The 15,745-nt window shown below is 32.5% G+C and overlaps 1 protein-coding gene across 2 annotated transcripts in view; it reads right to left on the bottom strand.

The window, feature by feature from the left end:
• EMB3012 (embryo defective 3012) overlaps positions 1-4,148 on the bottom strand; it is a 29,658-nt gene extending 25,510 nt beyond the window's left edge. For both annotated transcript variants that reach the window (XM_085718235.1, XM_085718236.1), the window contains exons 1-4: positions 3,904-4,148; positions 1,889-2,154; positions 1,301-1,467; positions 981-1,197 (exon numbers count right to left, since the gene is read on the bottom strand). In XM_085718235.1, coding sequence (XP_085574361.1) covers positions 981-1,197; positions 1,301-1,467; positions 1,889-2,154; positions 3,904-4,100 — 847 coding nt within the window. In that variant the 5' untranslated portion in view covers positions 4,101-4,148. The remainder of the gene's footprint in view (positions 1-980; positions 1,198-1,300; positions 1,468-1,888; positions 2,155-3,903) is intronic.
• Between the last annotated feature and the right edge of the window lie 11,597 nt (positions 4,149-15,745).

Here is a 15,745-nt window from a genome sequence, read left to right as displayed (position 1 = left end):
GGTAAGACAATTGATACTATCATACCAAAAACAAATATACAATAGTCATTACTCATTAGTATGAAGGAATAGAGCATAAAATATTTGTCTAAACTTATCAGAAACTTTTGCAGCATAGGAAGTTTCAACCATTAAGTAGGACCCAGAGAAAAGACTAGATAATATGCCTTGATAGATTACCACTATAGTGCAAGCACCGGGCATTAGTTGTGACATTAGTTTCTGTCCACATGCAATATTAGAATGAAAACAGAGATGGAGGGTCAGAAACCCTCCTAAGGAGGAAAAGACATGGGTGAAAGAAGAGAATAAGGTCAAACAAGAAAACCACTACAGTCCCTGACAATAATGCTAAGGAAGCAAGGTCATGCTCCAAGAGATGAGGAGGAAGAAATCTCCAGCTAATTCCAAAGTTATAACCCAGTCAAATCAACTGCACTAGAGTGTTAAAATCCAAAGCACCTTACTTTCTTTCCTACTTCTGAAGCCTATAGGTCCAACAGGAAAAATAATCTTCCAAGTTAGATATAGATCCACAGATCTAGATAAAGTTACTATTTGATTCAAAGTTCCTTAGGCTAAAAAAACACGTTAGGGGAAGGGGCCTTGTGAGGTCTACACACCAGTAACCACAAGTCTACAACAACAACCAAAGTCTTTTCTGACGGTACCAGTAGCGGTATTATTGTCAAATGCAATCCAAACAAATCATAACCTTATACAGATACTTAGACTGGAATATAGATGTTGGAGCACAATTTTAAGAAAAAGGGTTGCAAATTAGAAGAATCCATTAAAAGAGCACATGTCAAGAGGTCAAGAATTCTCATAAAATCCAGAAAAATAACCCCCCACACATAAATGACAATTTAACGGCTATAAATGACAATTGAATGCCTATTTCGACAGCATATTCACATAAGCACCAAAATGAAAGATTTATTCAAATGAAAAATGAAAACTAAACAACTTGAGAAAACCTTGAGGAATATTTCCACGGATGACTTTAAGGGTGTAGGGAACGGCTGCACCAACAAGGACAAAAACTGGTGAGGGAGGATCAAGCGACATAGCTTCAGCAACAGTGAGAAGAAGCTCATCAGCCATATTTTGTAACTGTGGCTCAAGCAAATGCACTGACACAATTTCATGGCCAATCTCAATTCCCTTTACTACAAAAAGATCAGAAAATACACCCTGCAAAACAGGACCATGAAAAAAGGTTGGATATAATATTGAATATGTACTGTTAGTTATAAAACAGTGATAACACATTCAAATCAGACAGTAACAGACTTACATCATCTTCAAGTTTTATTTGTATGTCTAAGTCACCACAGAGTCCCCCACAGTCACTGAGGGGAGAATCCTTAATAGGAACATTAACAAGCCGATAGGGTAGTCCATTGGCTTCGGGCATAAGGCTCCACATAAACTGTAAGCCAGCTAATGAGGAAAACACATTTTCTGCAGCACAACAGAGAAATTTAATAAATATTTCCTGTCTGACCTAGACTCAGTGAGGAAAGTAGGATAAACTTAAAATTGGTAAAAAAAATGTTAAGCAAGAACCAATGTTGAATAGTTGATTTCCCAAGTTATGTCTGGTAAACTTGAAAGACAGTAAAATAAGCCCCACGCCATTTCTCATGCCGGTCTTATAAAATGATGTTGTCTTTTGTTTATTAAAGATGCAAGTTTTCTCACACCTTATCTCGTCATGTGAACGGTTTCAAGAGAAAATATGACAAAAAGATTATATTTGCAATAGAATTTTATACGGTTAATACAGCAGAATATTAAAACCAATCATATCAAACAGGTATAGAATGACTTAAGAGCCACAATATTATGTACAAAACTCCCAATATATGCACTTGAAGAATACCTTCATTGTCGAAGGCACGAACATGCAACGTAGCAAGCCCATCTAAATCAAGCTTAATAGAATTATGAAATATCTGGATTCTGGATATGTTGTCAATGAAGACCTTGCAACGAATCACAATTCCAGTCTTCACATCTGTAGCATAAACAGCAGTCTCCTTCCGACCACTGTAAGGGGCAATCGATCGCAGCCTCGCACTAGTTGAGCACTTGTTGCTTGAATTATACTCAGGCAAAACAGACAGAATATCATGATGATCCCATGACCTAACAATATGTCACCAAATGAATGAATAAATAAATAATCGCATAATCATCAAGATGAATTCAATAACAATGAATTACAATTCATGGCCAAATCAAATCAATGAGCACCACTTAGAAACTCAATATCCAAATCCCTCTTTTTTCTATATTTACAAACATTATACAGCTCTCATAATTCAAAAATCACAAGTGACCCACCACCGAAAGTAATTAATTGCTCATGATATGATAAACAATGTACAGCTAGCATGCTTAAAAAAGCAATCTACAACCTTTAAAATCAAGTTTGATCCAAGAAAACACTATTGAATGTAATAGGACGGTTTTAGTTTCTTAGAATTAAAACCGATTTTGTCTCTAAATCTCAGTATAACCAAAGAGTGATAAATATACTTGTGCATTAGGTGGAAAAATTTATATCCAGTTTTACAACAGAATAAAAAAACTGCAAACTCAATTTTAATTTTAATCAAATAAAAAATTTAAAACAAAATGAACTTCATTCATAAACCATTTTTAGTAAGATACTTACTCAAACACACATTTAAACGTCCTCGTGCTTTCATTTTAATAAGTGGAAAAAAAAAATAACTATACAGATAGACTTGTATCATTCATGCACTATGTATCAATAACACTTAATTGAAGGTGTTTGGTGTCGGACAAGACAATCACATGTGCCAACTTTCAATCACTTCAATTTACTCAAATTAGTAATGTCTATGTGTCATAAGAAAAATGTTACAACAAAATCAAGTTCATTCGGAGACCATTTTTAGTAATACACTTACACAAACACACATTTAAACTTCCCCATGCTTTCATTTTACTAGTGAATAAAAAAACCAACTATACATAGACTTGTATCATTCATGCACTGTATAACATCGAAACTTCATATTCAAGGTGTCTCGTGTCTAACTTCACAATCACACATGTGCCTACATTCAGACTTTGTTTGGCAAGACAGATATTTGAACCTATAGCAAATAACTTATACTACCTCCGTTCCTTTTTAATTGTCACTTTTTGACATTTTACACAAACCAGTAAACTCAATAAATGTTACTACTTTTGATACAATAAATTATCTTTTTCCAATAATAACATCATTCATTTAATATCTTGTTTCAATTATTTCTCTCTATGTAATAAATAACTAAGGGTAATATTGGTAAAACAACATTTAACAATGCATTGAACTTTGAAAGTGACAGTTAAATAGAAACAAAATTTTTCTACAAAAGTGACACTTAAAAAGGAACGGATGGAGTAGCTTATAAGCTCATATGACTAAAATAGACCTGTTCAGTGTTCTCACGGTCTTACAACTTTTTTTACTAGCTTATAGTGTTTTTTTATAAACCACTTCAAGTAGCATTTGATCTTATAGCTTATCATTTTCTTCTCAATTTTTACCCTTTATATCTAATTCTAAGAAAATTCAATATGAAGTAAAAATATCATGTTATTTATTATTCATCGGATAGTTCAACAGTTAAATCTACCAAACACTATACACTTAATCCGCTAGCTTATCTGTTGTAAGCCCATCCGAACTAGCTTATCAGCTATCCATTATGTTTTACCAAATAGAGTCTCAATCGTCTCAAACTACACCGGTGTCTACGTGTTAGTGTCGCGTGATTCATACTTCATTGCATTCAAAACGAAATAACACTGAATCTATCTAGAAATTCTTCATGAACTACGAGAAAACAAAATATTGAAATAGAAATAGAAATGAACCATTTGAAGCAACCGTCACTTCCTTGAAGTCGATATTGAACAGGAAAAGTCATTTTCGGCGGTAAAAGAAGATTAACATCAGCTATGTGAGGACCAGAAGAAGCATGCGGTGGTGAAGAAGCAGCAACGCGTTCAACAAACGCAGTAATCGCAAAAATCAGCAAAATCAACGCCATGTTCTTCTTCGTCTTCTCCATTTTGGTTGGAATCGCGATTAGGGTTTACGCATTGCGCGCGAAGAGAATGTGTTGAGAGGTTTTGGGGGTTTAGGGTTTTAGAGAAAGAGTGTTCTTCTGACAATGAGAAGTACTGGATCTCACACGCACACAAATAGAATGTAATAATAATGTATTTGAATAATTAAACTAATTTAGGTGGTTGCTAAAAAAAAAAAAACTAATTTAGGTGGATTTTAGGGTGAGGGTTCAACTGACCTAAGTCCCTCACCGATGTTCTCTCAAAAAAAAACAAGGGTATTTTTGACCGATGTTCTCTCAACAATATTTCTTCTTGATTGTTGGTTGCGTTGTTACGGGTTGAAGTTATCAATTTGATAAGCACAAAGCATATGGGACTAATACCCCAAAAAAAGAAGAAGAAAGAATAGCCTAATTCCTACAATTGATTTTTTTTTTCTTTATGTTATTCCTAATTCATATAAATAATCATTTGAAAACATATTTCTACTTGAATTCATCGACAGAGTAACTATCAAAATCCCTCTTTTCATTCTTCAATTTTTTTCTTTCTTAAAATTTGGCTTAACGTCTTTTATTTGATGTTAGTTTGTAATTTCTGTCCAGTTTTTCAATTCAGTGTCGGTGAAATGAGATTTGTTTGGGCAAGAGAAAGAACTGGTTGTGAAGAGAAAATATTAGATCCAATGTGGTCACAAATAATAAGTTTATATGGTCTTGTTTAATCCAATGGTCAAATAAAGTGGCACACCGGTGAGGGATCTAGTTGAACCCTCACCCTAGAATCCACCCAACTAATTTATACTACTAGGATAACTTTTAAAATATTTTTTCAACTTTACTCAAAAAAAATATTATTTTTTTAATTGAAAAGAAATAATAGTAAGAATAAGAAGAAAAAACATGTAAAAAACCACAATGGAATTAAAAGATGGTATGAGATTTTTACTCCTTGCTTAAGGGGGATTTATGGGTTTGAGGAAGGAGATGATATATTTTTTTAGATGTGTAGCCTTTGGATTTATATTTGAATTTAGGCTAACATTTCAGATCATATTTTCCCACGTTCAACCTCTTTTTCTCATTTACACACACGTGTAACTCACATAAATTTTCAGTACTGACTTTCTCTATTCTTTTATTTTTTCGATTAAAGTTTCCGCTCTCTTCTTTCTCAAACAGTAACATATTTCTCCATGTTTGTGTTTTTTTTTTTTGCGCACCCAATTTCGATTTCATTGTAACTGGGTAGATTAGTTCATTCTCAACAATAATGGAAAATAATTGTTAAAAACAAAGGGATTAGGTTTTGAAATTTGCACATTACAAGGGAAAAGTCTATCAATGTATGTATGTGTGTGTGTGTGTGTGTGTGTGTGTGTGTGTGTGTATATATATATATATATATAAAATAATATAACACCTAAAAATTTTGGTTAATGATGCCCCAAAATCACATGGTTAATTATATTCAATAATGAGTTGTGATGATTTGTCTTTTTGACAAATGAGTTGCGACAATTTGTTAAATTCATTAATCATCTACTTGATATCATTAGTCACATATTTAAACTAAGTTAATCATCTAATTTAATTTGTGGTTGAAATTTCATGTCAAATTTCTGTGTCGACGTAACACAACACTTCATATTTTGCACGTTAAATATTACAATGGTATAATTAATCTCATCATAATTTAATTATGTTACTAATTCTAATACAAACAATTTTATTCTAAATATTTTCTTAAAAATTGACCAATAAAAAATGTTGAATTTTGTCCGGATTTATGCCTCGAAAAATTCAATAAATATTTCAAGTCAATAGGATGATATCTTCAGTGGAAGTAAAAAGCAAGAAGTGACAAACTTAACTAAAATGTTCAAGTGGGCCAACAAGATAAACGATAATTTATAAATCATGTTTGCCTTAAATTTCAAGGTATATCTTTTTACCTTTTTCTAGCTCTTTGAAATTTGTATTTTAATTTCTAACATGTAGTACTATAATGAGTTGCAAGATATTTTATTGTCTTTTTTGTTTCTTCACATTGTGTTTTTTCCGGGTGCGTGTTAGAAAACAACTCATTTTCTTTTCTCCAAATTTCAAAATTATTATTGATTTATGTATTTGTTATTAATACAAAGTTTGTTTAAAAGTTGGTAAGATGCAAACAATGAATAATTTCTTATTCAGAATTATGACTAAAAAATCCAGGTAGACCATTAAAATCAATTATAACTTATGAAACATATGTTAGTTGTGTTGTATATATACAAAAATAATCATAATTTATAATTATAATCATATAACCTCTTCCTCAAAACAACAAATAAATGTATATACATATAATAATTGACACTCGTGGTATGAATAATAGATTTAATCCAATTATCTCAACATAATGTAATTATAAATAGTCATCTTTTCTCCTTCAAAGTTGATTGGAATTTAGCTTTCAGTTCTTGTTTTTATTGGTTCTACGTATAAATATGAATAAATGTTTATATTTTATATATGTTTTTGGTAATACAGCTTGAAATATGTCAAACTTCCTTTGAGACAAATTTTTAACCACTTGAATTTATTATATTAGTAGTATTTAAGATTACAAACACCAAATTTGTAAAACATGTGTTCGGATATGGAAAAACACAATCATATTTGTAAGATAATTTTTTTTTTAAAATAACTCCTTAAAAAATTTAGATAATTGGTGTAGTTGTAAAATACATATACGCGGTATTTCATCACAAGTATATTTAACACAAAACAAAATTGTCTAGTATACATATATTTATTGTTAATCATCAAACATTTTAAGTATCGGTTCACTTGTCCTAAAAACATCTTTACGTATTGCCGCATATCTACCCTTTATTGTCCGTCAGTCAGGTGACAGAAACCACTTTGATGGTTACTGACTTGACTTGACTCAAGATGAAAATAATAAACAATTGCATAACTTGTAAAAGTTAAATATTGTCTTTGGGACAAATTGTTTTTATTGGTTCTACATATAAATATGAATAAATGTATATATTCTATATATGTGTTGGGTTAATACAACTTGAAATATGTCAAACTTTATTTGACACAAATTTTTAACCACTTGAATTTATTATATTAGTACCATTTTAGATTACAAAAACCAAATTTGTAAAACATGTGTTCGGATATGGAAAAACACAATAATATTGTAAGATAATTTTTTTTTTTAAAATAACTCCTTAAACAAATTTAGATAATTGGTGTAGTTGTAAGATACATATACGCGGTATTTCATCATAAGTATATTTAACACAAAACAAAATTGTCTAGTATACATATACTTATTGTTAACTATCAAAAAATTATCTTACAAATATGATTGCGTTTTCCCATATTCGAACACGTGTTTTATAAATTTGGTTTTTGTAATCTTAAATACAACTAATATAATAAATTCAAGTGGTTAAATTTTGTCTGAAAGGAAGTTTAACATATTTCAAAGTGTATTAACCTAAAACTTATGTAGAATGTAAACATTTATTAAGATTTATATATAAAAACAATTTGTTTCAGAGAGAAGATTTAACTTCTTCAAGTTACGCAATTGTTTATTATTTTCTGCTGAAGTCAAGTCAAGCCAGTAACCACCAAAGTGGTTTCCGTCACCTGCCTACAATAAAAGGTAGATATGCGGCAATATGTAAGGATGCTTTTAAGACAACTGAACCGATGCTTTTAAGCCAGTAACTTTAAGTTACACAATTGTTTATTATTTTCTGCTGAAGTCAAGTAAAGTCAGTAACCACCAAAGTGTTTTCTGTCACCTGCCTACAATAAAGGGTAGGTATGCTGCAATATGTAAAGATGCTTTTAAGACAACTGAACCTACAATAAAGGGTAGTAATACTACCCTTTATTGTAGGTTCAGTTGTTTTAAAAGCATCTTTACATTGTAGGTTCAGTTGTCTTAAAAGCATCTTTACTACCCTTTATTGTAGGTTCAGTTGTCTTAAAAGCATCTTTACATACTACCCTTTATTGTAGGTTCAGTTGTCTTAAAAGCATCTTTACGTATTGCAGCATACCTACCCTTTATTGTAGGCAGGTGACAGAAACCACTTTGGTGGTTACTGACTTTACTTGACTTCAGCAGAAAATAATAAACAATTGTTGGCTTAAAAGCATCGGTTCAGTTGTCTTAAAAGCATCCTTACGTATTGTCGCATATCTACCCTTTATTATAGGCAGGTGACGGAAACCACTTTGGTGGTTACTGACTTGACTTGACTTCAGCAGAAAATAATAAACAATTGCGTAACTTGAAGGAGTTAAATCTTCTCTCTGAGACAAATTGTTTTTATTGGTTCTACATATAAATCTTAATAAATGTTTACATTCTACATAAGTTTCGAGTTAATACAGCTTGAAATATGTTAAACTTCCTTTCAGACAAATTTTTAACCACTTGAATTTATTATAATAGTTGTATTTAAGATTACAAAATCCAAATTTGTAAGACACATGTTCGAATATGGAAAAACACAATCATATTTGTAAGATAATTTTTTTTGATATAACTCCTTAATTTTTTTTAGATGATTGGTGTAGTTGTAAGATACATATACACGGTATTTCATCATAAGTATATAAGTATATTTAACACAAAACAAAATTGTCTAGTATACATATACATATTGTTAACCATCAAACATTTTAAGCATCGTTCAAGTTGTCTTAAAAACATCTTTACATAATGCCGCATATCTACCATTTATTGTACATTAGACAAGTGACAGAAATCAGAAACCACTTTGGTGGTAACTGGCTTGACTTGACTCCAACTGAAAATAATAAACAATTGCATAACTTGGAGGAGTTAAATCTTGTTTCGGGACAAATTGTTTCTACATATAAATATGAAAATGTTTACGTTTTGGGTTAATACAACTTGAAATAAGTCAAACTTCCCTCGAGACAAATTTTTAACCACTTGAATTTATTATATTAGTAGTATTTAAGATTACAAAAATCAAATTTGTAAAATATGTGTTCGGATGTGGAAAAACACAATCATATTTGTAAGATAATTTTTTTTGAAATAAGTCCTTAAACAAATTTAGATAATTGATGTAGTTGTAAGATACATATACACGGTATTTCATCATAAGTATATAAGTATATTTAACACAAAACACAATTGTTTAATATACATATAATTATTGTTAACCATCAAACATTTTAAGTGCCGGTTAAGTTGTCTTAAACATATTTACGCATTGCCGCATATCTACACCCTTTATTGTACATCAGACAGATGACTGAAACCACTTTGGTTGTTGCTGACTTGACTTGGCTCCAGCTGAAAATAATAAACAATTGCATAACTTGGAGGAGTTAAATCTTATCTTTGGGACAAATTTAGACTTATCACTTATCATATTTTTGCTCTTCTCATGTTATTATCAAGTAATTTCTTGTCTATTTTTGAAACCTTACATATGTATCTCTCTATTCCACTCTTCGATCTATTGATTAAAACAGTTATATATTTTCCTCATTTAACTGAATTTTTAACCTAAAAAACTACAAATAATCCCAATAACACTATTTTTCATCATTTTTCAACCAAAACACCCAACAAGTTTTATATCCTAAATTTTTTTTTATCGTGTACGATTATTATTGTTGTTAACTTATTATTATAATTATTATTATTATTTCTGGATATTAAATTCATTTTTTTTTCTTCATCTTTATCCCAATTTTATGTCTCTGGATGTTGTTAACTTTTCATTATCTTGTACATTACATGCTTATAATCTTAGTCTACATTGTATGGACATGTTAAACACCAATATAATAAACATTGAACTTATGAAGTCATTCACATGTCTTGCCGACGTCAGAAATAGTAGTAGAAGGATCATGCAACTGAACAAAACAAATACTGTAAAACATAAATTAGAGTTTTGTTTAATTGCGATTTTGTATTCTTCATGAAGCTTTGTTGCGAGAATTGACGATGCAGCACTGAAATCAAGAAAATGAATTCTCCCTTATAAAATAGAGTAGTGATATATGTACAACCATTTGTGATAATTTTCATTTTCTCTCTTTTCATTGGTCTAAAACAAGATAGAAAAAAGGAAAAGAGATAATAAGAATATAATGTGAGTATAAGAAAGAAAATTGTCAAAAAGTTGTAATAAAGTGATTGTACAAATATCATTTCTTTATAATATACTAATATTTCCCTTGCTATTGCTCTCTTCACTGTGTCTTCTTCCTCGTTGGTCTTGCGACTAACGAACAACCCAACACCCAAACCATACAAACCAAAGTACATGTAACCTCATATACCAACCAAGTTGCAACCATATTTATAAGCTTATCAAATAAGAATAAAACCCTAATGGAAGCATGATACCTATGAGATATTAGGTTTGAGAAAACAAAGAGTATCTTGCATACATTAGATCCGATTTACGCAATTCTTGATTCGTATTTTTGACGAGTTTTTGAGGTGAATACAGAAAAACTCATAGAAAAGGTAAAGAACGAAAACACTACTAAACGGAAAATTTTAGAGATATGTTCTTCTTGCTACTCATAACAAGAACTTCATAACTAACTTTATATAACTAAAATGTTGCCTAAACAAGATAGAATGTTGGGAATATTAATCATATCAGGTTCAAATATTTTGCATGAACAAGATAGAATGTTGAGAATATTAATCATATTAGGTTCAAATATTCAAAATGATTTTATTCATTGTCACATCCATATTGTTGAAAAATGTTCAATATTGATAATTTAAAATTTAAATAATTTTTTGAAATATAGGGCAATTTTAGAGATCATCTTAATGAGTTATAAGCAAGATTTATAGTACTCCGTAACGGTATAAACAAGAGATATGAATATACAAGATAGTTAGTGATTGAGGTTATAACATAACATAAAATTAAAAAATTGTTTTTTGATGTTTCAATGTATTATATTCTAGACTTCTTATTAAGTGTCCTAAAGGCACTTGTTAGAACTTTCCTTAATAGAAAATAGTTAGTGCATCTTGGTTGTTTGATGCATAAAATTCATGCGAAAACTTTAAATTAAAACAAAAACTTAATGTTATGTTTACCTAAAATCTTCTTTCAAACACACAGATCAAAACCACAATAAGCTAGTTGTTGAAACTTTAAATTCTCATAAATCAAAAGTCAAAGAACTCTTGAAACTTTAAACTAGTTGCTAAAACATTAAATAAGGAACAACGACAACAATAATCGAAAAACACGACATCATGGAGAGCAAAAAGAGGAAAAAATAACGGCGAAGGTTTTTTGATGTCAATAGAACAATGCACAATTGGAAAACACAAAATCAGGAGTTACGTCCAAGAAGCATGGAAGATCGAAGGGTCGGTGGTTAGAGGTAGCTACAATAGAAAATTAATATTAACAACAATAATAAAATAACATAATCAAAGGGTTGGTGGTAAGCAACAATTGTGGAATATTGAAGGATTTAAAGATTTATTGAGAATTTGAGGGTTTTGATTTTTGTGTTTAGAAGAAGATTTAAGATAAATATAACATAGATTCATGACATTTTGAGGTATATATGAGTAGAATTTTTTTGATTTAATGAAGATGACGAAGATTCAAAGAAAAAAGATGATGAACATGTTTATCTTATTTTTTTTATTTTCAATAAAAATAAATTTAAAATAATAAAATTATGTTTCCTTTATTGCGAAGTGGCGAACATTATTCTCGGAGAGATAATGAAGTGGTTTGACTTTAATTTCATTATTCCTTCTAACTTGTGTGTCCATTGGGAGTGTTGGAATGTAGAGGGGGGGAGTATGAAAATTTATATCAATGTTCGGCTAGTCTAGCATGCAATAATTTGGGTGATTTGACAACTAGGAATGAAATCATTTTTAAAAATGAGGTGAAAGTGGTTGACGATATGGTGGATGTGTTGGGTTGTGGGTTTAAACAGTTGATTTTCCACTTTTTTATATTTAATTTGTGTGGTTCATGCTGCTAGGCTATTTGAAAGAAGAAAAATGAAAAACTTTACCCAAACAAGAGAAGTTATATACAATTTTATAATGAACTAATATGAAATTATACCTGTAACTAGTAATACACACTCTAACACAATTTTTTTAACATAAATTATATCGTTGATTGATTTTTTATGAATAAAAATAATACTTATTCTTATCTTTCCACCCCTGTCATCTAAATTTTTTGATCCGTCCATGTTAAAATCTCATGTGTAATTGTTGTTACTTCAAATCAAATAAACTAAAATGCTTTCTCGTATTTCATTAATGCACCATTAAGAATTATTCATAATCATTAGCCGGTTACAAACAACCTTCATTCTGTACACTTCCCCAATCCAACACCAAATTCTTGTGAAGTTGCCATGGCTACGATATGCAAGAAGGCATGTTACAATATAATCCATCAAATCAAAATTAGTTGCTGTAAGATCCTCATACTTCTTTAACCTTGCAAAATGAAAAATAAAATTATAAATAAACTTGAGGATTTCAATATATTGCACAAGACTTAACTTGGTTGATCAATTGACCAAATAACGTCATGCAGAATTTTCAAATAGAAATAATATATACTCAAATGCTAAAATGTTTTTTTATATCCTATGTAGCTGATGTTATTGTGGATGGGGATTGGAATTTACGCGCAGAAGTGACGGCTGCTCCCAGGGTGGCAAAGCGCCTTCAATCCGTTGTCTTGCCGACTACTTCCTTACCCGACTCTCTTATTTGGTCTTATTCTTCCGATGGTAAGTTATCTGCAAAACATGCTTTTGTTTTCTTGAGGCTGGTTACTGTTGTTATTCCTAGGGCTACATTGATTTGGAAGACTTGCATTCCTCTTCCCATTCTTTTATTTTATGGCGCATCATGCATGAGAAAATGCCCATGGACGAAAATCTTCACCTCCATGGTTGTATCATTCTTTCTGTCTCCAACTTTTGTTTGTGTACGGATGAATCTACCGATCATTTGTTTCTTCGCTACTCATTCGCAAGGGACTTGTGGCTTTGGTTGGGTGGTATCTTAAATGTGTTTTTAACCTTGCTTCTTTTCAGTCCCTGCTCCACTCTATTCCACCAAATTGTTCTTCCCAAGCTCGCGATATTTATTTGGCTGCGGTGATGCAAACGCTTCATCAAATCTGGTTGGCTTAGAACACCATGAGGTTCACTTTGCTCACGATTTCTTTGCATGCAGTGCAAGTGTGTGTTCATACCTCTATCAGTTTGAGTGGTAAATTTTCAGGTGGTAAATGTATCGCTTCTTGATGTTTTCTCGATATCTCCGCATAATCGTCGTGTTAGAGATATTTTGTTGGTTTGTTGGAAGGCTCCTTCGACACCTTGGTTAAAGGTAAACATAGATGGTTAAGTGATTGGTACCTTTGCCGCCTGTGGGGGATTGTTTCGTGATCATCTTGGCACCTTCCTAGGCGCCTTTGCTTGTAACATTAGTTTATATATTGTTTTCAATGCTAAAGTTCATGCTTTTATCCTTGCCATGGAGTATTGATACAATAAAACAAATTGCACTCTTCGAGTCAGTGTCAAACTCCAAATCTCTTTCACTAAATAATTCTCAATACCTTCCAAAGTCTCAAAGGAGTTATTTATACACAAAGTATGAAACTAACTTCCCTATTGTAACGAACGAAAATAAACTAACTTCCCTATTGTAACGAACGAAAATAAACTACTCTTCCTAATAATAATGGATAGTAACTATTGTGCTAATCTTTTTGTTGTTAACTTGTATTCACTTAAGCGTTGTCATGATAAAGTCGCGGGTCCATGCTGGTTTGTTACGACGTCGTGGTTCAAGCTTATTTGTTGTTCCCTTTTCATTGACTTCTGTTTCAGCCCAATCTTTCACCAACTGCTGAATGTGCCCCGTATCTAGCAGCACCTCCTCATGACTAAAGCTATCACTACTGCCCTTCTTGAAATTGACCTTGTCCTCAAGGTCAGGGATGCCATAAAGCTCGACAAATGATGATAAATCCTCCCAAGTAGCATCCTCTGGTTGGCTGTGAGAGCACTGTACCAAAACTTGTTTGTGAGTACGACCTTCTTGCTTGCAAATGCGACCAACCAAGATGGCTATTGGGTGCAATAAAGGCCGGTTGACAATACTTGCTTCTGACAATGGGTAAAACTTGTCAGTAGCTGATCCTTTGTCCTCAAGGTCAGAGAAATCTTCAAATGGTACAAATAACATCATGTTGATGCAACTAACATCTCTTTCATCAATCTGAGACATAGAATGTGTAACCGTCTCCTGCTTAGTGGTGGCCATCTCAGTATTTCCAGCAAGCTTAACATCCCTTCCCTCCCATTGAAATTCCATTGTTAAAGCATTATGATCATGAATACAGGGACCCAAATTTCTCAGCCATTGCATGTCCAGTTCTATGTCAAACCTTAATGTTGGAAGGAGATATAAATCTACAATAAACACATGACCTTGGAGCTCTAACCTCACATCAGTACACTTCTTGTTACATAATAGGTATTGTTGATTGCCCATGTAAACTTTGAAGCGCTTAGCTTCCACCCAAGACAGACCCAGCTTATCAACCCATGCCTCTCGAATAAAATTATTATTGCTTCCCATATCAATCAGAACTTCTAACACTTTATTTTCCACCTTAGCTGAGGTGCAAAAAATGTGCGGATTAACAGAATTAGAGAAAGTATTCAAGCTTACCTCTAATTCTTCCTCTTCGATATTATCTGACAGATTTTGTGTTGCGTTGCTTTCTTGTTCCTCTTCATGACCGCACATCACCATCATTCTATTTTTGCAGCGGTGATTATAATGAAATTTTTCATCACAGCTGAAGCAGAGTCCTTTGTCACGCTTTTCACGCCATTCCTCTGGTGACAGCCACTTCACGGGTAGTTGTGATTTCCCTGCTGTAACTGATTGTAAAGGGGCATGATTGCTGTTTGCCGGAATTAACGCCTTACCTTCCGAGACCTTATATGGTGGTCGTTGGGGCTGTTCAGGTAAGCGATGGTTTTCGCGGTGAACTCGTCCACGAAGGTCTTCGTTTCTGTCCTCATATAGTTGTGCACGAGCCATGGCGTCCGCTAAATTTGCCGGAGGGGAGAGAAGTAGTTCGCGGCGGATCTCCGGTTTCAATCCCCACACAAAGAAATTGCGCAGCATATCATCGTCAACACCTGTGGTACGTGTCATCAATTCTTCGAATTCAGATCGGAATCGAGCCACTGTATCGAGCTGGATTAGTTTAGCAATACGTCCTAGTGGATCTTCATATACGGAGGGTCCAAAACGTTTCTGAACTTCTCTGAGAAAATCCTCCCAGCTGTTGATCGCACCACTTTTTTCCATCCATTGAAACCATGAGGATGCTTCACCGTCTAGATGGAACGAAACCATGGTGAGGCGTGATTCTGTTGCTAACTGGTGCAGGTTAAACAGTTTGTTGATTTTGTGAATCCAATCTTCGACTCCTTTGCCGTCGAAACGAGGAACGTTCAGGCGGAGTGTCTTCATGACAGCGGTGATGTCGGCTGGTGGTGGTGGGTTCCCGTGTTGTCGAATT

Source organism: Medicago sativa, chromosome 6 (genome assembly GCF_051527215.1).
Source record: "Medicago sativa cultivar Bolivia chromosome 6, Bolivia_mono, whole genome shotgun sequence".
Taxonomy (NCBI): domain Eukaryota; kingdom Viridiplantae; phylum Streptophyta; class Magnoliopsida; order Fabales; family Fabaceae; genus Medicago; species Medicago sativa.
The sequence above is the reverse complement of the archived record's forward strand: the minus strand, read 5'-3'. Positions and strand labels throughout refer to the sequence as shown.